The sequence below is a fragment of the Lynx canadensis genome, chromosome B2, assembly GCF_007474595.2.
Source record: "Lynx canadensis isolate LIC74 chromosome B2, mLynCan4.pri.v2, whole genome shotgun sequence".
NCBI lineage: Eukaryota > Metazoa > Chordata > Mammalia > Carnivora > Felidae > Lynx > Lynx canadensis.
The window spans coordinates 124,343,757-124,368,431 of record NC_044307.1 but is presented as its reverse complement, the minus strand read 5'-3'; the positions used below and the strand labels follow the sequence as shown (position 1 = coordinate 124,368,431).

The 24,675-nt window shown below is 40.1% G+C and overlaps 1 protein-coding gene and 1 pseudogene across 1 annotated transcript; both read left to right on the top strand.

Annotated features, from left to right (window-relative positions):
• Positions 1–23,683, top strand: IL22RA2 (interleukin 22 receptor subunit alpha 2). Its single transcript, XM_030314624.1, has 5 exons — positions 1–179; positions 6,039–6,174; positions 8,778–8,956; positions 21,605–21,774; positions 22,800–23,683. Exons 1-5 carry the CDS (start codon positions 119–121, stop codon positions 22,947–22,949), a joined length of 696 nt encoding a protein of 231 aa, XP_030170484.1. The 5' UTR covers positions 1–118; the 3' UTR covers positions 22,950–23,683.
• On the top strand, positions 19,977–20,130 carry LOC115515167 (annotated as a pseudogene).
• Positions 23,684–24,675: the final 992 nt, after the last annotated feature.

Genomic DNA, 24,675 nt, shown 5'->3' with positions numbered 1-24,675 from the left:
GAACCACTTAAACCCACGAGGGGATGTCCGGCATGAGGATTCTACAGTTTCCTCTTCTGTCCAGAGCTGTGCTCTCATTGAGGGCAGCACTGGTTGTCTGACCGGTCACATTGCAACCATGACGCCTAAACATTGCTTTCTAGGCTTCCTCATCAGTTTCCTCCTGACTGGTGTAGTGGGTAAGTGCTTCATTTCTTTTTAATTGTTCACGGCTTTGTCTTCTGAGTCTGCTCAAGGGACTGTTGGGAACGGCACTGGTGCTTCTCTGGGCTTTGTAAAAATGTCAGCTTTCTTCTGTCGTGAAATGATCAGAACAGACAGGGGGTCAACTTCTGTCTGCAGCCTGACTAACGCCATGCGGCCTTAATAAGTAGCTACCAAAGAGGAGGCATTCAAGAAACTTCACCCAGGACATAGGGACACCCACCTCTCTGTCTCCTTAGCGCTTCCTTTGCCTTCAAGGGACACTGTGGCATGGTGATTATGAGCAGCCCCCTAAGCCAGACTGCCCGAGTCTGGATCCCAGCTCTGCCGTTTACCATCTAGAAAACCTGGGGCAATTGACTTGGCCCCCTTGTGCCTCAACTTCCTCATCTGTAGAAAGGGGGTTGTGAGTCACTGGGAGGAATAAATCAGTTAATATATACTGAGTGCTTAGAACAGTGCCTGGCACAGAATAGAGACCATAAGCTACGTGTAAGAATTTGCTGTTGGTTTTCACAGAGGACTTTTCAAGAGCAGAGAACATCTTACCCCGAGACGCCTCTGATCAAGGCCATTAAACCCCCCCAGTGAACAGGTACCTCTCAGTGTAAATGGTTCAAGTAACTGTTCTAAGACTACACTCAGTGGCTGGTAACATAAAAACAATTCAATCCCTCTTCTTTCAGAAAGGTGTGGATTTGAGTACAGTGCACCTTTGGTCTGCGGCAACAGCAAGGGCTTGTTGAGCCAAATATGGCAGGAATTCAAGCACTACCAAAATGATTCTGGCTCTACATGTTACCAGGCCTGTAGCTTTGAGCAAGATCCACAAAGTCTTTAAGCCTCAGCTTCCCCATCTGTAACATGTATTAAAAATGCCTACCTTATTAGGTGGTTGTGAATACGAAATGAGACATAAAGCTTCCAGCACGGTGCCTGATAAACGTTTGATGTTCATACATGTCCAGTGATCGGTGAATGCCAGCCAGAAGGAGGAGGAGGGAAAGAGGAGGAGAAAGAATACCCTCAGGCTCTCAGTGCAGTGTTTTTTTCTTCCCCCACCATTAACTTCTCTCTGCTGAGGGAGGCTCTGCTTTTGGTTTCTGTGGTGGGTGACAGGCAGACCCTGCAGCCAGATGCTTGGGTACAAAATCAGCCTCACCGATTTTGTGTGGAAGAGGGAGACCGCAAGAGTACCTCTCTCAGAGGAGAGCTGGGCAGGTTACGTGAGTTAATGCAGGTACAAGCGCTCGGTGCCCGGCACTGAGATTTGCTATTATTGTTGGTGGTGGCGGAGGTGGTGGTGTAAAAGTGAGAAAAGAAATCCAGAGACGGAGGACATAAAGGGCATTGAGCCGACACTCCTCGGGGTGGCAGATCAGCCCTAGGCGCAGCCTCTAGGAAATTGTGTGCATCGTGTCCTGGGACTTCTGGAATGCTTATGTGCTATACAGGATTGATCCGGTAGTGATGCCCGTGAGAAAAATCAACGCTGGCCGTAGACTCTTACCATGAACACACCAGCATTTGATGCACTGGAGGAGTTCCAAAAAAGAAAAATAAAAGCAAACAAACCAAATAACAGTATTTGGTTGGTAAAAACAAATACGTAAGGAAACAGCCTCCTTTATTAGACTGTAACAAATCTTAAATGTTCAGAGCTGAGATCACGGGCTCAGGGCTCAGAAGTATGTTCTGACACCTCAGTGATTTTTGAGCAAACACTTGAAGGAGGTAAAGAAATGACGCATGCGGGGAGAGCAACGGCCAGTGCAGGGATCCTCGGGCGGGACCACACAAAGCAGGGGGAAGCAGGAGTCAGGAGGCCGTCCTGGAGGGGTGAGGGGTGGAAGATGGACCCAGGGAAAAGAGCAGGATATATTTCCCGACGTCCTCTCCTTCTGCTGGACTTCCTATCCCTGATCAGAAAATTTACACTTGTTGGGAGGCAAAACTTCAAGTCTGCCCATCTTAGGCTTTGAGCTGGGACTCCTTAATGAAAAGACAGATTAACAAGAGAAAAACAAATTGTTTATTAACGTGTGCAGCGCCCATCACGAGGGAGGAACATAAGCAAAGAGTAACTCAATAGCATTTCAGCTTATCTAGCATCTTCGACGAAGAACAATACCTTTGCAGGGATATGACAGGACACAGGAAAGCAGTTGTAGGCTTCCAAGGGTGGCAGACTGTGGTAAGGGAAATATATGGGAGGAAATTAATGGAAGAAGGTTTGTTTGCAGACTCCCGTGGTGCCGTTCTGGGCTGATAAGTCCGTCTCCAGTAAAAAGAGAATTTGTATCTTGCCTTTAGGCAGACAAGGGAGAGAGTTTTCCTGTGTTTGCTGTTTCTTAATTGCCTTCAGCTCACAATATTTTTTATGTCAAAGAGGCATATTTTAGTGACATATTCTAGTTTCCTACAGACTCTAGAACAAAATTTTGTCAAGATCCCTTGCTTCCATAGGACTGAATGCAGGTGAGATTGGGTCACTCATTCAATCAGTTGTGGAGGAAAACACAAGCCACGCCAATACACAATTATCCCCTCTCCTGCCACAATTATTGCCAAGACTCTTTTCAGAACACAACAGGGTCTTGGGCAGTCTCCCTTGATAGCACGGACAGGTTCATCTCAGCAATTATGCTTGGGTTCTTGGAGCCAAGATGCAAACTGATAAGTGCAGCCATTTAGGACTGGGGCGGCAAAGGCTCATCTACCTGAAATAAAGCCAGGTCACCTGGTAGAGGTTAGAGGCCAATGAGGCAAGACCCAGAGACTGAGAAAGAACCTGAGAAAGGAGAAACCGAGTTCTGGGCTGAGTTCCTAGAGTCAAAAATGGTCCCAGGCCAGATTTTGTCTCAGTGTAGCCGTAACATAATGGCTCCTAGGAAGGTGGGTGATTGTTTAAAAAAAACCCTCAAGAATGTCAGGATAGAAGGAACATACTTAAACATCATAAAAGCCATAGATGAAAAGCCCACAGCTAATATCATCCTCAATGGGGAAAAACTGAGAACTTTCCCCTTAAGATCAGGAACATGACAGGGATGTCCAGTCTCACCACTGTTGTTTAACATAGTGTTGGAAGTTCTAGCATCAGCAATCAGGCAACAAAAGGAAATAAAAGGCATCAAAATTGACAAAGAAGAAGTCAAACTTTCACTTTTCGCAGACAGCATGATACTCTACATGGAAAACCCAAAAGACTCCACCAAAAGGCGTTGGAACTGATACATGAATTCAGCAAAGTCACAGGGTACAAAATCCATGTACAGAAATCAATTACATTTCTATACACCAATAATGAAGCAACAGAAAGAGAAATCGAGAAAACGATCCCATTTACAATTGCACCAAGAATCATAAAATACCTAGGAATAAGCCTAACCAAAGATGTAAAAGATCTGTATGCTGAAAACTATAGAAAATTTGTGAAGGAAATTGAAGAAGACACAAAGAAATGGAAACACATTCCATGCTCGTGGATTGGGAGAATAAATATTGTTAAAATGTCAATACTACCCAAAGCAATCTACATATTCAATGCAATCCCAATCAAAATTGCACCGGCATTCTTCTCAAAGCTAGAACAAACAATCCTAAAATTTGTATGGAACCACAAAAGACCCCAAATAGCCAAAGTAATATTGAAAAAGAAAACCAAAACAGGAGGCATCAGAATCCCAGACTTTAACCTCTACTACAAAGCTGTAATCATCAAGACAGTATGATATTGGCACAAAAACAGACACGTAGACCAATGGAATAGAATAGAGAACCCAGAATTGTACCCACAAATGTATGGACAATTAATCTTTGACAAAGCAGGAAAGAGTATCCAGGGGGGGAAAAAAACACAGTCTTTTTAGCAAATGGTGCTGGGAGAACTGGACAGCAACAGGCAGAAGAATGAAACTGGGCCACTTTCTTACACCATATACAAAAATAAACTCAAAATGGATGAAAGACCTAAATGTGAAACAGGAAACTATCAAAACCCTAGAGGAGAAAGCAGGCAACAACCTCTTTGACCTCAGCCACAGTAATTTTTTGCTCGACATATCTCGGAAGTCAAGGGAATTAAAGGCAAAAATGAACTATTGGGATCTCATCAAGATAAAAAGTTTCTGCACGGTGAAGGAAATAATCAGCAAAACTGAAAGGCAACCGACAGAATGAGAAAAGGTATTTGCAAATGACGTATCGGATAAAGGGTTAGTATCCAAAATCTATAAAGAACTTAACCAAACTCAACACCTGAAAAACAAATAATCCAGTGAAGAAATGGGCAGAAGACATGACTAGACACTTTTCCAAAGAAGACATCCAGATGACCAACAGACACATGAAAAGATGCTCAACGTCACTCCTCATCAGGGATATACAAATCAAACCACACTGAGATACTATCTCACACGGGTCAGAGTGGCTAAAATTAACAACTCTGGAAACAACAGATGCTGGAAAGGATGTGGAGAAACGGGAACCCCTTGCACTGCTGGTGGGAATGCAAACTGGTGCAGCTGCTCTGGAAAACAGTGCGGAGGTTCCTCAAAAAATTGAAAATAGAACTATCTTACAACCCAGCAATAGCACTACTGGGAATTTATCCCAAGGATGCAGGAGCGCTGATTCACAGGGGCACATGTATCCCAATGTTTCTAGCAGCACTTTCAACAATAGCCAAATTATGGAAAGAACCCAAATGTCCATCAACTGATGAATGGATAAAGAAGATGTGGTTTATGTATACAATGGAATACTACTTGGCAATGAGAAAGAATGAAATCATGCCATTTGCAGCAGCATGGATGGAACTGAAGAGTATTCTGCTAAGTGAAATAAGTCAGTCAGACAAAGACAGGTACCATATGTTTTCACTCATATGTGGATCTTGAGAAACTTAACAGAAGGGGGAAGGTTTGGTTCCCATGGGAGAAGGGAAGGGGAAAAAATAGTTACAAATGGAGAGAGAGGGAGGCAAACCATAAGAGACTCTTAAATACAGAGAACAAACTGAGGGTGGATGGGAGTGTGGGGGAGAGGGGAAAATGGGTGATGGGCATTGAGGAGGGCACTTGTTGGGATGAGCACTAGGTGTTGTATGTAAGTGATGAACCATGGGAGTCTACCCCAAAAACCAAGAGCACACTTTACACATTGTATGGTAGCCAATTTGACAATAAATGATGTTTAAAAAATAAATAAAATAAAATAAAATAAAATAATAAGGAAGGTGGGTGAGTGGCCTTGGTGTGGCGCTTTTCATCTTGGTCATTATATTCCTTTGCCATCATGGAAGGACCTGAGGACAATATTTTCTTCGCTGCCATTTACTTCCTCTGGAGCTTGGGAATGGGGTGGAAGGATATCCCTTACGTTTGTGCAGTCAGGAACACAGTTTTTCTAAAACTTTAGTGTGCATAAAAATGGTCACATTCAATGGGGCGCCTGGGTGGCGCAGTCGGTTAAGCGTCCGACTTCAGCCAGGTCACGATCTCACGGTCCGTGAGTTCGAGCCCCGCGTCAGGCTCTGGGCTGGTGGCTCGGAGCCTGGAGCCTGCTTCAGATTCTGTGTCTCCCTCTCTCTCTGCCCCTCCCCCGTTCATGCTCTGTCTCTCTCTGTCCCAAAAATAAATAAACGTTGAAAAAAAAAAAAAAATGGTCACATTCAAGATCCAAAATGTCGGCTTCTAGGTTTCACCTCCACCATCTGCACTTACAGCAACTATTTTAGGAGATCCTGATGCCGGTATTACACTGAAAAGTAGTGCTAATAACAATCGCGCCTGCATCCGTGTTCAATGTTTTTCCTTCTCTTTTTATTCCAGAAACCCAGTCAGCCCATGAATCCCTGATGCCTCAGCGAGTACATTTTCAGTCTCGAAATTTCCACAACATTTTGCACTGGCAGCCTGGGAGGGCTTGTACCAGCAACAGCAGTATCTATTTCGTACAGTATAAAATGTAAGTAATTAGCGTTTCCTCCAGCTGATGGAGATGGTCACTAGAATTTCATGTTCGAAAATGCAGTGGAGCGTTAGGATCTTTTTCTCAGTTTCAGAGAGGTTGAGAAGCAGAGGTGGGGACAGGAGGGCCGTGTCTCCTTGAAGGCTTCCTGGGGACACAAAATGCGTGATGATGTGAGTCTGTTGGGAAGACGCTTCATCCCTCAGAGACCCAGCACCGAGATCTTACAGGCCGAGCCTTTGGCTTCACGTCGGAGCCCCGCACATAGTGGCCTCTCGGTACATATTTATCTAGTGAATGTTGGAAGCACGTTGTTTAGCCCATAGTAGGCACTCAACTAACTTGATGCTATTGATAATTGGTGAACAAGCTGTGGGACACATGGACATGAGTGTACACAATATATTTTGTAATTGAAAAGCCATTTTTGAAAATTTAGAAAATTGTTTTCAGAAACGAATGGCTCCTGTAAGCACGAAACACAAACCAGAGCGTGCGGCTGCATGCTCCTCTCTGGGCTCTTCACGATGTTTCTGGTGGATTGTTATCAAAACTCAGATACAATAGGGGCGCCTGGGTGGCTCAGGTCGGTTGGCTTCGGCTCAGGTCATGATCTCACAGTTCGCGAGTTTGAGCCCCGTGTCGGGCTCTGTGCTGACAGCTCGGAGCCTGGAGCCTGCTTCGGATTCTGTGTCTCCCTCTCTCTCTGCTCCTCCCCTGCTCACACGCTGTCTCTCTGTCTCTCTGTCTCTCTCTGTCTCTCTCTCTCAAAAATAAATAAAGTTTAAAAAAAATTAAAACAAACATCAGATACAATCAATTCCTTCCCTGGATCCAGGCCTTGGACACACAAGCTCCTGATTTGCAAATGGCGGGTTTTCCCACTCATACACTTCTTGGGGTTTTCCGAGCCTCCTCCTTCTCTTTCACAGTTTAAGATGCTGGATGAGACATACTGAGACAGGAGATATTGCACTTTCGCTCCCATGAGTTTTTTCTTAGAAATTCAGAACATCAGATGTAGCTGTGGACCAACATCACACTTTTTATTCCATAATTTTTATTCCATGTCTCTAGAGCATGGGGGTAGGCTTGAGGTCAGATCTCCCCATTAATTAACCTTTTGCTAACCTCATAAGAACTATTTCCAGAAGTTTCTCAGTCTCTAAATACTGCTGCTTTTCTCAACATATTTTGTGTAGCAGCTGTAAAATTTATGCATCTTTCCAATAAAAACTGTTCCATTCTAAAAACAGATTTGTGCATAGTTGGAGATACTCCAGCATACAGAATATAGGGATTTTTTTTTTATACTTCCCCCTTAGGCGGTATAAATAGGGCCTGTTTATGGTCCAGTGTTAAAATTGGATTAGAAGTTGTTTTACCATGAAACTAATGAAGATTAAACTTTAAGATCCCATGGGAGAATTTTATATTTGTAATGTTTTTTTTTTTCCTTAAAGAATACTCCCAAACTTGTATGAGACTCAGAATGCCTGGATCCATTCCTCTGTATATCGTATTTTCAAGAGCACAATGCAGATTTATATTTTTGAGATCTTTCACTTGGTGAAAGCACATGGTACTATTCCATCCATGTGGGTCTACTGTTAATATACATCCCATTTGGGATAGGACAAGAAATGAGCTGCCACGTTAGAAGAGAAGCCAACCACAACAACTAAATGTAGCTAGCAAAGGCAATGTCTCAACAATAAATAACAATTAAAAGACATCAAACTGTATTCAATTTATGTCACTGGTTTTGCTCTAATGGTGTCCTTTGATAAAATGCCACTGTTGCCATTATATAGTTTACAGAGTATAGAGGCCATTATATGGCCAGAAAGCTAGATTTCAAGTCTTTTCTCAAACATTTTGGGAAGACTTTCGCCCCAGCTTCTAATTTCCACTCTGTTTCCACCATCGTCTTCCTGTGTCTTTTCTGATTTGTGACAGAAAAGGAAGGGAAGTTTTAATCTTCCCTGTTGCTGTTACATCGTCCCATAGTCCTGGGCTGAGTCAACCTGTTTCTTTGACTCAGACCTTTCTATCATGGGCTCCCCTCCTTCACACCTAGTTCCTAATTACAGGATTTCCTCACTATTAACCCCTGCCCCATTTTCAACAAAAATAGTGACCAGATGTGTTGGGTAAGCAACACCTGAGATAAAAAGTGGTAGTGACTTCTCAGAATCGGCCACGTTACTCAACAGCAGGCTGATGAGAAGTGAAGAAAACCACAGGGTTGAAACCTCAGAAGCATTAAGGATGTGGGAAGCTAGTACTCAAAAGTGGAAGTTGGTTCATATACTAGAAGAATAACTTCAGTAAGTATTAAAAACCCTGAAACCCCTTTGCTATGGATACAGAAGGTGTCTGTGTGGAGTTTTTCTTTCAGCACGATAACACTTGGATTAATAAGAATAAAATATTTGTAAAAGATACTTGATGAGAGTAGCCATAAGCTTTCACAGGGGTGCTGATGTTGGAGGACAAATCTCAACTCATTTAAAATATTCATAGACTGAAAAAAATGGATGACTCCTTCAATGGGAAGAAAAAAAAAACCCTCAGATCTTTGTCTTTTCCTTCTATAGGTATGGACAGAGACAATGGAAAAATAAAGAGGACTGTTGGGGTATTCTCGAATCCTTTTGTGACCTTACCAATGAAACATCAGATATACAGGAACCTTACTATGGAAGGGTGAGGACCATCTCAGCTGGGATCCGCTCAGGCTGGACCATGACACAGCGCTTCACTCCCTGGTGGGAAAGTGAGTTCCATGGAGTTCCTTTACATTTGCTCTTCCTGACCCCAAGGAGCCCCATAGAGCAGGCCCTGTGCTTTGCTGAGGTCTACACCATCATCTCATTTGATCTAATTCTCAGAACAACCCTAGAAGACGGCTTTTACTGAGGTCTACACCATCATCTCATTTGATCTAATTCTCCGAACAACCCCCAAAGATGGCTTTTACTATCTTTATTTTATAGCCCACAAAACCAAGGCACAGAGGCTCCAGTACGTGGCCAGGTCTCATGGCCTGTACAACCCAAGTCAGGATTCACATTCTATGGCATCTGACTGCAGAGCTCATAGTCTAGCCTGCTACCCAATTATTACCTGCTAGGACAAAAAAGTAGTTTTAGGCACTAAGAAAGAAGTCTAGTCCTTTTCTGAGCATGGGGAATAAGTTCTTGAAAATACTCTTCAGAAAGATTCTCTGTTGACGAAATTAAGACTTTTAGTCATCTCCCCAAAGGGAAGACCAAAAGCTTGTTCTTGTATCCATTCCTCAATGACATATACTCTTTTTCTCAGTCATAGTCCTAGAATAATATAACTTAAAATATAAGTTATAAGAAACCATGACCAACCGACCTTATATAAAATAGTGAACAAAAGGGAAAGAGTAAAAGGAAAGCGCTTAATTTACATGTACAAAAACATGCATAACAAAACAAGAAAGAAAATATGGATATCTACAACAGTCCTTAAAACTGCGACTAGTCATGTAGCTGTAGTTAATATTTATAACTTTTCTCATTATTAACTCAACATCTGCTTTCTTTCCAGGTAGCACCTCAGCTCTTCACTCTTGAGGAGTTTAAGTCTTTTTAATCTTTACCATATTAGTTGAACATAATTTTACATTAATTTTTATCACTGAAAGTAGGAGTTCTAAGAGGCATCCCAGGGGACACTAAGCAGACTTCTACCTGACCCTGTTGTGTATATAGCAACTCTGCTTCCCCTGGAGAGTCAGAACCAATTGCCCTAGACAACACAGGATCTCATTTTCTCCGTGTTGCTTAAATGGCATAAAGAGCTCCAAACAGTCAGGAGGCGGTCTCAATTTCCAATTTTTTGAAACCATTGTTGTTCTAATCAAGTGTATTGGAAACAAGCCATTTCATGAGTTGCTCATCATGTTTAACAGCAAGAATTGCCCCTCCCATTTCTACTTCTTATATCCTAGACTGGTGAGTGCTGTCTACGGAAGAAATATCACCATATACTGGTCACAAGATTAGAGCATATACCAGTTCATGTTCAACTTCACAAGGTGCTCTCAAACTGAGTTTTCAATTAGCCACTTTACCTTCCCATAAAACCAGGGGTTTCTAAGTGATGGGATATATCAGAAGGTCAAATACTCCTGTGGGTATGAGAGTGACTTCACCTCTTCCACATTGACTTAGTTCTTCTGTCATAAACAACGTCTCGTCAGGTACTATGCTCATGAATAAGGCATCCATTACATTCATGGTCAGGGGGTCTGCTGATAAAAGCGTTGATGCAGAGAAGACAAATCTATAATCAGAAAAGTGTCTATTCCCCTCTTTTCCCCTCCCTGTTGGAAGGGATAAAATATATATATATATCTACTATATAAAGTGAACTATACTAGGGTTCAGCACTGGTCCTCTTCTATTCAGTGGTGTCAATCCAGCTTTGAAAAGGGAAGTCCATGTTGTTGAATCTATATAAAGTCTCTGTTCCTTTCACACAACCATTTTGCTCATGAGCCTATGGAGCAAGTATGAGACACTGGGGAAATAAGTTTTCACTGCCTCCACCTGGAGTTTTTAAAACAACTTTGTTGAGATATAATTGGCACCCCTTACGTTCCCTATATCATGTGTACAATTCAGCGGTTTTTAGTATATTCGCAGACATTACAACCATCACCTATAGTCCATTTTAGAACATTTTCATCACCTCAGAAAGAAACGCCCCACTCTTCGGCTATCACCATCCTATTCTCTCATTTCTCCAGTCCCTTAGCCCAAGGCAATGACTAATCTACTTTCTATATCTATAGAGTTCTCAGTTCTGGACAATTCACGTGAGTGGAATCATATAATATGTGGTCTTTCATGGCAGGCCACTTTCACCTAGCATAATGTTTTTAAGGTTCATTCATGTTGTAGCGTGTATCAGCACTTCACTTCTTTTTGTGGCTGAATAATGTTCTAGTATATGAATATGCCACAGTTTGCTCAGCTGATAGACATCTGAATTGTTTTTCCATTTTGGCTATGATAGTGTTTCTATGAACACTCATATACAAGTTTGTGTGTAAACAAATGATTTTATTTCTTGTAGGTATATATGTAGGAGTAGAATCCCTAGATCTCATAGTGACTTTAGGTTTAATCCTTTGAGGAACTGCCAGACTGTTTTCCAAAGCAGCTGCACCATTTTACATTCCCATCAGCGGTGTATGAGGGTTATGATTTCTTCACGTCCTTAGCAACACTTACCTAACCTTTTGATTATAGCTGTCTTAGTGGGTATGAAGTGGTATCCTGTGGTTTTGATTTGCATTGCCCTGATGATTAATGGTGTTGAGTATCTCTTCATGTGCATATTGGCTGTTTGCAAACGTCTCTTGGAGAATTAGCTATTTAGCTCCTTTGCTCATTATTAAATTAGATTGTCTTTTTATTATTGAGTTGTAAGAGCTCTTAATATATTATGGATACCAGTCCTTAGTCAGATATGTGATTTTCAAATATTTTCTCCCATTCTATGGTTTGTCTTTCCACTTTCTTGGTGGAGTGATTTGAAACACAAATTTTTGTATTTTTTATGAGGTCAATCTATTTTTTCCCTGCTGCTTGTGCTTTTGGTGCAATATCTATGAATCTCTTGCCAAATCTAAGGCTGTGGAGGTATATCTGAAGTTTTTAAAGGAGTTTTATAGATTTAGCTCTTACATTTTGATCTTTTTCCATCGAGTTCATTTTTATATATGGTGTGAGGTAAAGGTCCACCTTCCTTCTTTTATAAATGGCTATCCAGTTGTTTGAAAAGACTAGTGTCATTTGTTGAAAAGACTATTCTTTTCCCTCCAAATGATCTTGGTGCTCTTGGTGAAAAAAAGTTAATCATAGACCTGTGGGTTTATTTTTAAGTTCTCACTTTGATTCCAATGATCTATACATCTATCCTTGTGCCAGTACCACACAGCCTTAATTACTGTTGCTTGGGAACAAACTTTGCAATTGAAAAGTGTGAGCCCTCCTACTTTGTTCTTGTTTTTTCAAGATTGTTTTGGCTATTCTGGGTCCCTTGCAATTTCATATCCACCTAGATTTTTGAAAGCTTCCTTTTGGTAGGTGTATATTGCTTTGCATTCACATGGACACAGAAATATTTGCTTCAGGGTCCCTCCACATACCTCTTACCCAGACCTCCTGCCACCAACTGAGTGTACATAATGTTGTAGCAGTCCACTTCTGGCCAGTGCCATCATGTCATGCAGAACCTTCTGGGAAACAGGCTTCTTTTTTTTCTTCTTAACTAGTCATAGGGGACTCCTCAAGATGCCATAACTATAAAGGAGGAAGAAGTGATAAGACAGTATGTGTAGTTGTACTGAGAGGATAAACCACCTACTTTTGTGAATTAATTTGATGTTAAGACCTGCTAGAGGCTAGACTCCTATAATCTGTTTCCACTTGCATTTTATGAGTTTCTGTATCAGAGGACATCCAGTTTGTGATAGGAAACTCAGACCACATGGCTCCCTGATATCCCTTGATTTAAGCATTCATTTTCTATCAGGGTTCAGGAACAAGGAAATCTGGAGCTTTTTTCAAAAGAAACATAGTTGTTTCCTATGGGAAAAGTGGGTATGACTTTGTTCCAAAACATCCAGGGACTTAGAATTGCCAGTCTCTAAATAGCATCCTGATCTGTCACAGATACTTTGAAAATTGTTGGATTTTCTGGATCATCAAAGACAAGTGGTAGAGTAGCTTGTTTGCAACATGAACTGGTTGAGAAGTCTGTCATTTAGTCTGGGTCCTTCTCAAAGCTGAAAATCTTATGGGTTACTTTGCAAATGGGTAGCACATCTAAATACGGTATGTGTTTCCTACAAAATGCATAGAGGCCCAACAAACCCAGTGAACCTTTCTTAGCAGTAGGGGATGCAAAGTGAAATAGCTTGTCTTTCACTTGAGAGGAAATGTCTCAACAAACCCCAGAGGAAATATAGCTCCAACGTGTTTCTTACTCCAACATGTTTCTATAAAATGTTTCTTACTCAAGCATCTATAGTGCCTAGAACTCTAGGCATACCAAGTCCAATCAGTGTCATGATATCCCGTGGTAAAAATATCAAAGACTCTGTAGACTGTATGTGATAAAGATCCAGATGACAATGAAAGCCAAGTGAAAAGAAATTGTTCTGATGCTTTCTAATTATTGGACAAAAGGAGGAAAAAATTCCCCAAACAATAGCTCTATTGATTGACTCCAGAACAGAGACACTGTAACTGAATAGCAATTACACCGTGGTCGTCACCTGAGTACATGTACAATTATCCCTTTAATTATTTATGATCCATGGTTTGGGGAGAGGAGGGTACAATTCAAATAAATGACTTAAGTGGGGGAAGTGACACATTTCACTACCCCGGCATTTTTCAAGGTGTTTTTGATGGACAAATTTTGTTCAAAAGAGAAATTCCATTGGCTTCCACTTGGCCTTTCATCCCATCATAACTTCCATGCCACAGATCAGGGAACCAGAATGGAAATGAATTCTGTTAGTTGTGGTGTATATCTTATTAAATTTACTTTCATTGCCTGACCACTATAAGAATGCACTATAAGAGGTATTCTGAGTCCCCAGAAATTATTATCAACTGAGAACCAGGGTCCCATTACTGGCCAGAGTCTATACTTACCTTTCTCCAATTCACAATTACCCTCTGGGAAAGGATGAAAGATTTATCATAAAACTGGTAGCATCATTGCTTCCAAATCTCACCCTAATGACCTTAACTAGTGTAATGTCCAATTAAATCCAAACTAATTAGATCATGTCCAGAATGCTAGATGGAATTGAATTTAGAAAAAGACATCTTTAGTTTTGCAAATCTTCAACCAGTAAGAGAATAGAATGGCAATTGAGTAAACTACCCGTGGCCTCCAGTACAGTATTTCTTGGAATAACTTGAGAGTGAAGCCCAATTCACTTCAGCAATTCTCTGGTGGAGGAAAGGAGACTGCACAACTAGGCTGATACACAGCACTGAGGGGAATTTGCAGAGTAGTTTAATTACTATATTCAAACCTACAGATGGGGTCAACTTCAAATTTATTTCTCAAACAAAGCTTTCTTGAGGGTGATCCGTTAGGCTAGTTGGTAAGATGAGCCAAAGATGTTGGCTGAGATGAGCTGAAGTTTTGACTCAATTCTACCTAAATTGAGATAGTGTTGCATTAAGAAGGTTTTGTGTTCTTTCTGTATGACTGCCCCAGGAAGGAACAAACCTCTAAAAAACAACAAAAACCTTCTTCCAAGACCACTTAAGAAGAAGAGTAAGAAAGCAGTGCATCACATAGTCAAAACTGGAGCTACTCTTGTTGAAGAGACAGCAAGAGCCCTGCTCACTTGCCTGTTTCCTTACCTCCAGCTTTGTTTGCCTCTCCTGCCACAGGTCCTGAGGCTTTCTGAAAAAAATGTTTTGAAAAGCATGTTGTTAGGGATAATAGAACAGCATGTTACTAGAGTCTATGATACAGGCTTAATGAATCAACTGGATGCACTGACTTAATGTGAGATCCATTTCTGAACAACAGGGTGTTGCTTTAGGTTAAGGGGTTCTGACTCCTGGTATCTATCTAGGGACAACACAACATTAAAAAAAAACTTAAGTTAAAGCAGCATTTGAGGCTCAATATGATTTTAGTCTTATCTAAAGCCATATTTTCTTGAATTGAAAATAGTTGTGGAGTTTTGGAATAGATCTGAGTTTCTAATGGAATGACTTAAAAATCATTCAGTAATGGCTGAATGACTTTATGCATTCAGCAAGTATTTATAAAGCACTTCCTACGTTCTGGGCATTGTACTAGGTCCTGGGGAGAAAATAGCAAGCACAGAAGACACAAAGAAGTTTCTTTCTTCATAGAGATTCCTGTTCAACGGGGAAGACAGACTTTAATAAAATAATAATACAAACAAACATAAAAGGATACCAATGACAGGTGGCACAAAACAGACCCACGGTGCTATGAGAGCCTAGTCAAGGAGGGACACGATCAGGGATGTCAGGAAAAGCATGTCTGGGGAAATGACACTTGAGCTGGTATCTAAAGATGAATAGAAGTTAACTAGATAAGAAAAGGTGGACAAGTCCAGGCAAAGGGCATAGCATTGGCAAAGGCCCTCTAGCAGGAGGAAGCCTGACAGGTACAAGAGACTGAAAGACAGCTGCATGGTGACGAGGGGCAGGCAGAGGGGCTGTGAAATAAGATGGGACTGGAGAGATAGACCAGGAATGAGAATTTTCTATTAGGAAGTTATAGCATCCTCCAGAAAGATATAAAGTGATTTTAATCAGGGGATGATGTGATCAGATTTGTGTATTGGAAAGATCGATTTGGCTGTATTTGGGAAGTACAGATCAGAAAACGAAGAGACTGGATACAAGGAAGTGAGTTAGTGAGTTCCTGTACTGGCCTGTAAGAGACAGGATTTGGCTTAAATTAGAATAATGGAAAGGACTATAGAAAATTTATCATTGAAGGGACACTTGGTAGGAAAAATTGGCAGGGCCTGGAGATGGGTTGCATAAAGAAGTAAGGAAGAAGGTACATGTCAAAGATGACTTCCAAGCTTCTGGCTTGCATAACCGGATGAATCACTGAGATATTTTTGGATGCCACTCGATGGGAAAAGACCAGTTTGATGGGATGCAGAACAATGGAGACCATAAGTCAGTTTCGAATATGTTGAGTTTAACATGCTTTTCAGATATCTAAGGGAAATAGCTATGCAGATCCAGGACTCTATTAGACACAAACTTGTGAGTCATTTGCATGTAGTACAATGGGCGTTGATAGGATTGTCTAGGCAGAAAGTATTGAGGAGAGTTGAATAAGTCCAGGTATTTAAAGGATGCCTGAGTACAAAGTAGGAGGAAACCAGTGAGTCCATTATATTTGTGAATGCTCCAGGAAGCTAATGCTTCAAGGAGAGAGCAGTCGAATGAATTGGTCTTGGGAGATAAAGTAATCTTAAATTGTCCATTGTAACAAAATCACAATTCAGTGCATGGGTCAAGAATGGTCACTCAGTTACAAAGCTCAGCATCATGGACCACACAGTAGGAGCTCCTGTGATATCTGCAGCCGGGCTCACTGGAATTCTAGGCCAACACTGGAAATATATACTTCACCTGTATTTAAGGTTAAATATCACATCAAACAATAAAAATTTAAGATAATGAATGCATACATTCAAAGGACAGGTTCTGCATGCATATGATTAAAAGAAAATTTTTCAATAATAACAGCTTGGGCCAGAAGGGGCAAGGATTATCAGTTTATGTATAAATACATTAGTGAGAAAGAAAATACACAGTAGTATTTAACCTTGCCAGTATTCATCTTTAACTAATGTCTACCAATTGAAGTAAGTCTAAACTCTGAGTCACATTTTAAAAAGAGGACTGGATTTTTTTTTTTTTTTGGTTTTTGTTTTTTTGGTGTTAGATATGTGACAAGAATGTTAGAAATGTGTTTTATCCAGGAGAACATTAAACATACATTAAACTAGCCTACAAAAAGCAGTAACTCTTCTCATCTTGCAAGAGACAGACAAGGGGTCTATGGTAACTTGATCACTCAAATTTGGAGCAAGGAAATCACAAGCAGGATTAAATATCAACCACTTCACAAAATTAAAGTGTAAAAAAGGGGGAAATCCTTCACCTTCAAAACAATTAGGCAAAATTTCCGACAATTGAAAAGTGAATTAACAACTTTTGGTTTCAGAGTAAATGGGATGGGGTGGGGGTTTGTGATGGTAGAAACTGTCCTCTTCTAAAATGCTTAGAAAGTCTGGATAAAACATAACCTCTTTTTTAACTGTACAGAAGAACATAAAAGAAAATAAAGGAAATCTCCTGGGCCTCCAAAGCAAAGTAACTGGAACCAGAGGGGAAACCAGAGGGGAAACAAAGGGAAGCCTTGCTGTCCTTGAGGGCATTTTCCCAGACTTGGGAACTAGACCCTAAGTGGTAAGAGCCCCCACCCCTGGGGCAGGAGACAAGGCTGTAGGTCTACACAGGGTGGGGAGTTACAACTAGTACCCTCATAAAATCTTAGACCCTCGAAGAGCTCCTATAAATAAAAGAACAGACTAGGGAGAGCCCTTCTGAGAAAGAGAGGAAACAAAGGAGGGTGTGTGTTTTTGTCTCCACTCTGTCAGCAGTCAGGTGTTTCCTAAATTCATAAAGGCTTGAGATTCAAATATATCGAACTTTTGAGTTTCAGAAAACACCATCTTGAGATTGTACCAGGTTGATGGTGCCACAGGGATACCCTGCAGACACAAAACCAAATACAGTGTTGAGAAGCAACACAACCCACATATACGATCATTTGATTTATGTTCATAGTTTAGTTCAGTGGCATCACTATGGTCTAAACGAGATTAGATCAGTTGGGAAAATAATAAGTCTTGTTCCCCTACGTCACCCATTTACAAAACCGAGTCTGGCTGGACGAAAACAATAAAACTTAGCAAGTACAGCTTGTGAGCCAAATTGCCTGCTTCTAATTTTGTAAATAAAGTTTTATTGTAACATAGTCACACCGATTCGTTTACATTTTGCCTGTGACTGTTTTTGCACTGCAAGCCATGGCGAAGTTGAGCAGTTACAACAGAGACACATGCGGCCCAAAAGCCTGAGGTATTTATTATCTGGCCCTTTACAGAGAATATTTGCTGCCTCCTATTCTGTAAGATAACGTGGGAGAATATTTTCATGGCTTTGGCATAGCCAGATCCCCAAAAAGTGCTACTGATGAAGGAAATAACTGATAAATTGAACTACACGAAAATTAAGAACTTCTGTTTATCAAAACGTACCATTAAAATAATGAAAACACAAATCCCAGAGAGAAAATATTCACAGTGCTATATTTGACAAAGAACTGTGCTCAGAATGTACAAAGAACTCTTACGAATTAATTAGAAGAAGACGAGGAAACCAATTTAAAAAAATGGGCAAAATACTGAAACAGCTGTTCGCAGAAGAGGACATCCAAATGGCCAATAAACACGTGAAACTCCATTAGTCATCAGGGAAATGCAACTTAAAAACACAATGAACACAATGAAACACACTTCCCAGAATAGCCCAAATTAATTTTTTTAAAAATAATAATGCCAAATGTTAGAATGTGAACAATGGGAACTTTCATATGCCACTAAAGGGAATATAAATTGGTAGGTCTCCTGAAGCATGGAAATATCTATAAAAGCTAAACCTACATAAAACAACCTAAGCCTGTCAATAGATAAATTGTGATATACATATAATTAAATACTACATAGGGGCCCCTGGGTGGCTCAGTCAGTTGACTGTCCGACTTCAGCTCAGATCATGATCTCGCGGTTCGTGAGTTTGAGCCCCACACCAGGCTTGCTGCTGTCAGCACAGAGCCTGCTTCGGATCCTCTGTCTTTCTCTCTCTCTGCCCCTCCCCTGCTCATGCTCTCTCACTCAGAAATGAATCAACATTTTTAAAAAAATACTACATAGCAATCAAAAGAATGAACTCTTGATACATGCAACAATATTGATTAGTATATATATACTACATAATATATACATTAGTTTGGTAGGGCTGTCACGGAATACCATAGATTCCCTGGCTGACACAACAAAAATTTGTTTTCCCACAGTTCTTCAGCCAGAAGTCCAAGACCAAAGTATCAGCAGGTTTGGTTTCTTCTAAGGCCTCTCTTCCTTGGCTTGGCTTTCTCTCTGTGTCCTCACATGGTCATCCCTCTGTGCTCACGCATGTCCATTTCTTCCTGTAAGGACACCAGTCATATTGGAGTAAAGCCCACCAATACCACCCATGAAGTCAATATGGCTTCATTTTACTTTAATTAACCGCTTCCAAGTCCCTGTCTCCAAACAGGGTCATATTCCGAGGTACAGGGGGCTTAGGACTTCATCCTATGAATTTGCAGGGGCCACAATTCAGCCCATAATTTAAGTATCTGCGTCTGTATCTACCTATATCTATATCCATACCTATTACTATATCTATATATCTATATACCTATATATCTATATATCTATATATCTATATATCTATATAACTATATATCTATATACCTATATCTATATATCTATATATCTATATGACTATATATCTATATACCTATATCTATCTATATCTATATCTCTCTATAGACCTAGATCTAGATATATATATATAGAGAGAAAGAAACCAGTCACAAAAAAGTGTATATTGCATGATTTCAAAAACTGATATATGCGGTCATAGAAATCAGTACAATTGTAGTTATCTTCTGGGGTTAAGTAATTGGAGAAAATACGAAGGAGGTTTCTAGGGTGCTAGTAATGTTTCTTAATCTGGATGATGGCTATTCAGGAGTGTTTATTTGTAAAGATTTGTTGAGCCATATGATTTACTTATTTGTCAGTATCTATCTTATAGGCTAATGAAAGTTTATTTAAAATTTAAAAATTCAGGGATGTCTGGGTGGCTTAGTTGGTTGAGTGTCCGACTTTGGCTCAGGTCATGATCTCATGGTTTGTAGGTTCGAGCCCCACATCGGGCTCTGTGCTGACAGCTCAGAGCCTGGAGCCTGCTTTGGATTCTCTGTGTGTGTGTGTGTCTCTCTCTCTGCCCCTCCCCTGCTGTGCTCTCTCTCTCTCTCTCTCTCTCTCTCTCTCTCAAAATAAATAAATAAATAGACATTAATTTTTTTTAATTTAAAAATTCATACTTACATGGCAGAGGAGATACCATGATCACATGGTTCTCTCAAGGCAGAGGTCATCCAAAGCACTCAGGTCTTTCTGACACCTGCAATTTCCTCAAGCAGGGGAACTCAGCTGCACAATTTCTGTTCGTGGGGAATTTCGCACTGTCCCCCGATTTAAAAAAAAAAATTAAGTTAAATTAGATCAAAAAATCCAAACCAAAGCAGCAAAAAAAGAAAGTATCAACTTTAAACATGTGCTCAACAACAAAAACACAAGGGAGTAGATCAATATAAGCAAGTTTGGAAGAAACAGCCATCTACCTTACTAGCACTTCAAGTACTTATAATAGTGGAAGCATATAGCAAAATAAATAAGTTTAAAGATATAACAGAGAAAATAAAAGCATAATCAAAGGCAAAATATTATTTTTTAGGACCAGATAGATTGAAAAAGACCCAGAGCTCATCAAAATGAAAAAAAAATCATTGAAATGAAAAAAATTAATTTGGAGACTTAAAGACCAGTTCAGACATGGTCGAATAGTAAATTGGTGGATTGGAAGACAGGTCTGAAAAAGCCATTCAGAATACTCTGCTGAGGAAAACAAATGGAAAAACCAAAGTTAAGATATATAGAGAATCAAGTAAGAAATTCTAACAGGTGTTGAACTGAAATTCCAGAAGAAAAGCATATATAGCTCTTTATGCACTTGTCTGTCTAGCTGTCTAGCTATCATCATTCTTGTCTATCAAGAATGGTTGATTTTCAAGAATTATAGAAGATATGAACTTACAAACTGAAAATATGTAACGAATACCAAAAAGGAAGACAACAACAAATCCATCATAGAATTAATTCTTCCTAGAATTGCCGTTAGTTAATATGAAGAAAATTAAAGTGTTAATTTATCCAATTTTCTTTCCTAGTTCATAATGATCTGGTTAATCATATCAAAATGCAAGGACCGAAAATTCTCTCTCTGGATCCTTCCCATGCTCTTCCATAGTATGTAACATAACCCTGTTGAATTAATTTTATAACAACAAGTCTTCAAATGGTTTTAACGCTGCTTTGAAATTTCACATCTTTGGGGCGCCTGGGTGGCGCAGTCGGTTAAGTGTCCGACTTCAGCCAGGTCACGATCTCGCGGTCCGGGAGTTCGAGCCCCGCGTCGGGCTCTGGGCTGATGGCTCAGAGCCTGGAGCCTGTTTCCGATTCTGTGTCTCCCTCTCTCTCTGCCCCTCCCCCGTTCATGCTCTGTCTCTCTCTGTCCCAAAAATAAATAAATGTTGAAAAAAAAAATTAAAAAAAAAAATTTCACATCTTTAAGAACCTACAAAATATTTGAAATCTCCACCCAAATAACTTTTTACACCTCATTTTACAAAACAATCACTATGAGTTGGGGAAATGATTGATAAATGTCCTCTTAAAGCTGAATCGGGAGGTACCAGTCTTTGCAAATAAAAAATTATCTTTAAAGAGAATTCTCAGACATGCATATTTTAGGTGTCAGAGTATCTCTTCATAATGATTTTTACCAGATCTCTGAACTTAGTAGTGACTTGTTATTATGTATAATGTGTCCATGTGAAATATTACGTTATTTTAATGATTTGTCAAATTTTCCCATTCTTTCTCCAGCGAAAATTGATCCTCCAGTCATGAATATAACTCAAGTTAATGGATCTTTGTTGGTGATTCTTCATGCTCCAGGTTTACCATATAGAGACCAAAAAGGAAAAAATGTATCAATAGAAAATTACTATGAGCTAGTATATCGAGTCTTTATAATTAACAATTCAATAGGAAAGGTAAGTTCCGGTGAATAGGTAAGTTTGGTATTTTTCTTTTGTTCATTTAAGTAACATTTTAGCTCTAACGTATGTCCATTCTTTTGCCACTCAATTCCTTTTACTTTTCTTTACCTTTTTTTTTTTCAATTCCTTCTCACTTCCACCCTCATTGATAAGCAATTTGTGACTGGCATCACCATCAGATGTGTGTGTGTGTGTGTGTGTGTGTGTGTGTGTGTGCCTTTGCTCAGCTGGTCTCCACTTCATCCTGCCTAGTTAATCTGAAGAAATTAAAGTGACTATCTAAAGATTGGTGCATATCTAAAGATTGGTGTTAACAATATTGAATTCCATTTGATGACCCCAAATACTAATCTTTATGGATTTTACACACTCTTTTTAAGTGGCTTTTGGATCACAGCATTATATATTTAGGCCAATTTTGTTATAGTATTTTAATCTACCATATGTGCCTTTATCTTGTTTGATAGTTAATTGAATGTTCCTTTTTGGTGTCCATCTAAGACAAGGTTCCTATGGTTGTAAGGAACAGAAACTCACTCAAACTGGTTCAAATAGAAAAGGAGAGGGGGAAGGGAGGAGCTTAATAAAACTCCCAATAAACAAGTGGTCTTAGGGACAGGAAGAAACAGGAAATAAAGTGCTGCCGGGCTTTGAAGGGACAGGGAAGGACGGATAGAGAAGAGAGTCTTAAAGGATCCTGATCCGTGTCTCTGGCCACATGTTGCATGTCTACAGTGGTCTCCAAGTCTCCCCCATTTTCCTCACTGCACAGCATAAATTCTTGGAAAAGGGATTCTGGCCATTGAGTCAACCAGTCAACAGCCCTTATGTCGCATGTACACAGCCATGGCCTGTCCCTTTATCAGGCTCTGAACTAGGACTCTGGAGAAAGAGGATGTGTCTGGGAAGAAACCCTATAATCCAACCACTACCGAGACCGTGGACAACTTCTTAATAATAGAGCAAATCAGTGACTAACTGAAAGCCATTTGTCATCTTACTTTTCCCCTTATGTACAGGAACAAAAGGTATATGAAGGAGCTCACAGAGTTGTTGAAATTGGAGTTCTGGCACCTCACGCTGCTTACTGTGTAGTGGCTGAAATGTACCAGCCCATGCTAGACAAAAGAAGTCGGAGAAGTGAAGAGAAATGTGTGGAACTTCCTTGAAGGGTTCTGGAGTGCTCCACAATATGGAAATCAAAACTCTCTGAGAGCGGGACGGCTCATGTTTGAAGGATCTCACTGAAAGTTGTGCTTATATTTTCTTGAGGCGGTGTTCACCATTAATTACACCTTGGGGAACTCTTTGTTTACCCATTCTTTCTTCCTTTACATTTTACTGGTAAACTAATTTAAGCAACATGGCTCAAAAGATTAGAATTTAAAGAGGAGGCAAAGAATAAAGTCCTCTCTGAATGCGGAACTTTGTCTCTGAATGTAACATCCCAACCACAGCCTGCATTGTTCTAAGACAGCTGAATAAACATTTAAGAGACAAGGTAATAGCAGACATTTAACAAAAGAGAGTTGGATTGATTTTTTTAAGAGAGTGCTACAGACAAAAGCAATCTTGAAGCAATCCTTTTTCACTCGCTATTGAGACAGTTCACTTGACATAGATATGCCAATTTTTACATAAATGGAACTTTTACATGAATGCATATTTTCCATGCATTTCCTATTTTATATGAATGTACTTTTTCATACATTCATTTTCTGTTACAAAATATTTCCACTTAATGAGCCAATATTTTCTTTCAACTTCTATTCTATGTAAATACAAATAGCATTTGAAAAAAAGACTTCTCATGATTTCTGGATTAGTATCTAGATTAATATTGACAATAACATCTAAATACCAAAGGAATCCTATGCAATACAATTTCCCTCATTTAATACATACTCACATTAAAGGTTTCTTTTCTGTGTTTGTTTTGTTTTGTTTCTTAATATTACCCTAAAATTATTCATCCTTATTCTCAAAATCAAGTAAATACCTTTCAGCAACAAAGTGAAAAGAAATTTTGACTCCAATTTATACCACAGTTACCACTCAACCCTCCTGGCAAAGGGTCCTTGCTGGTGGCACCATCGCCTTCTCTCTGCACAAGGATGTTATGAATGACAGTTTGAGTGGGGGGGTATGGAGGGTGGTTGGGGACCAGGTAGAGAAGTTGGCTTGAAGCTGAAAGCATACAGTGGGTGGTAGGTTTATTTGGAAGAAGGACTGGTGTGAGTGGAGATTATAGGGCCAAAGAAAACCCAACAGTGACCTTCCAGAAGCTCCACCGCCCCCTGAGCAAAGGTCTGGCCTAATGCTCAGGTTAGGCAACAAAAAGCTGCCTTCTCCACTTTGGGCTCAGTCTTGTATGTGTGTTTAAGGTTGTCTTTCTTGTGAAGAGATACATATCCTAGAATATTTGTACAGTTCCTCATGAAAACTGCTCCTAAACGTGATAACAATACAGTAATTGCTTCGGGTTATACACAATGGCACACAATAATAGGTGGATTAAAAATTACCAGAATTGCATGGAGGGAGAGAATAAGAGACAGAATAGGAGCTAGAGAATTGGTTTCATTGCTCTCCCATATGGTCAGAAAAAAATGAATTTGAGCACAGATCTAGAGACAATCTCAGCCCAATACCAAGAACTAACCATAAAACTGGATGAAGGGATGGTCATTTCTCCAGGCACATCCCTTAGCAGGTCCAGGCTTCAGTCTGTACAAGTCCACATTTGCAGTCCACACTGTATCTTTAGCCCTCACACTTTCCCACAAGGCAGTCATGGTTATCATGAAATAGATGGTCACTCACCTTATAGGCGAACCTCTGAGAGGTTGTGATTCGATAAGGTCAATAGACCACATCTATCTACTCCATAGCTTA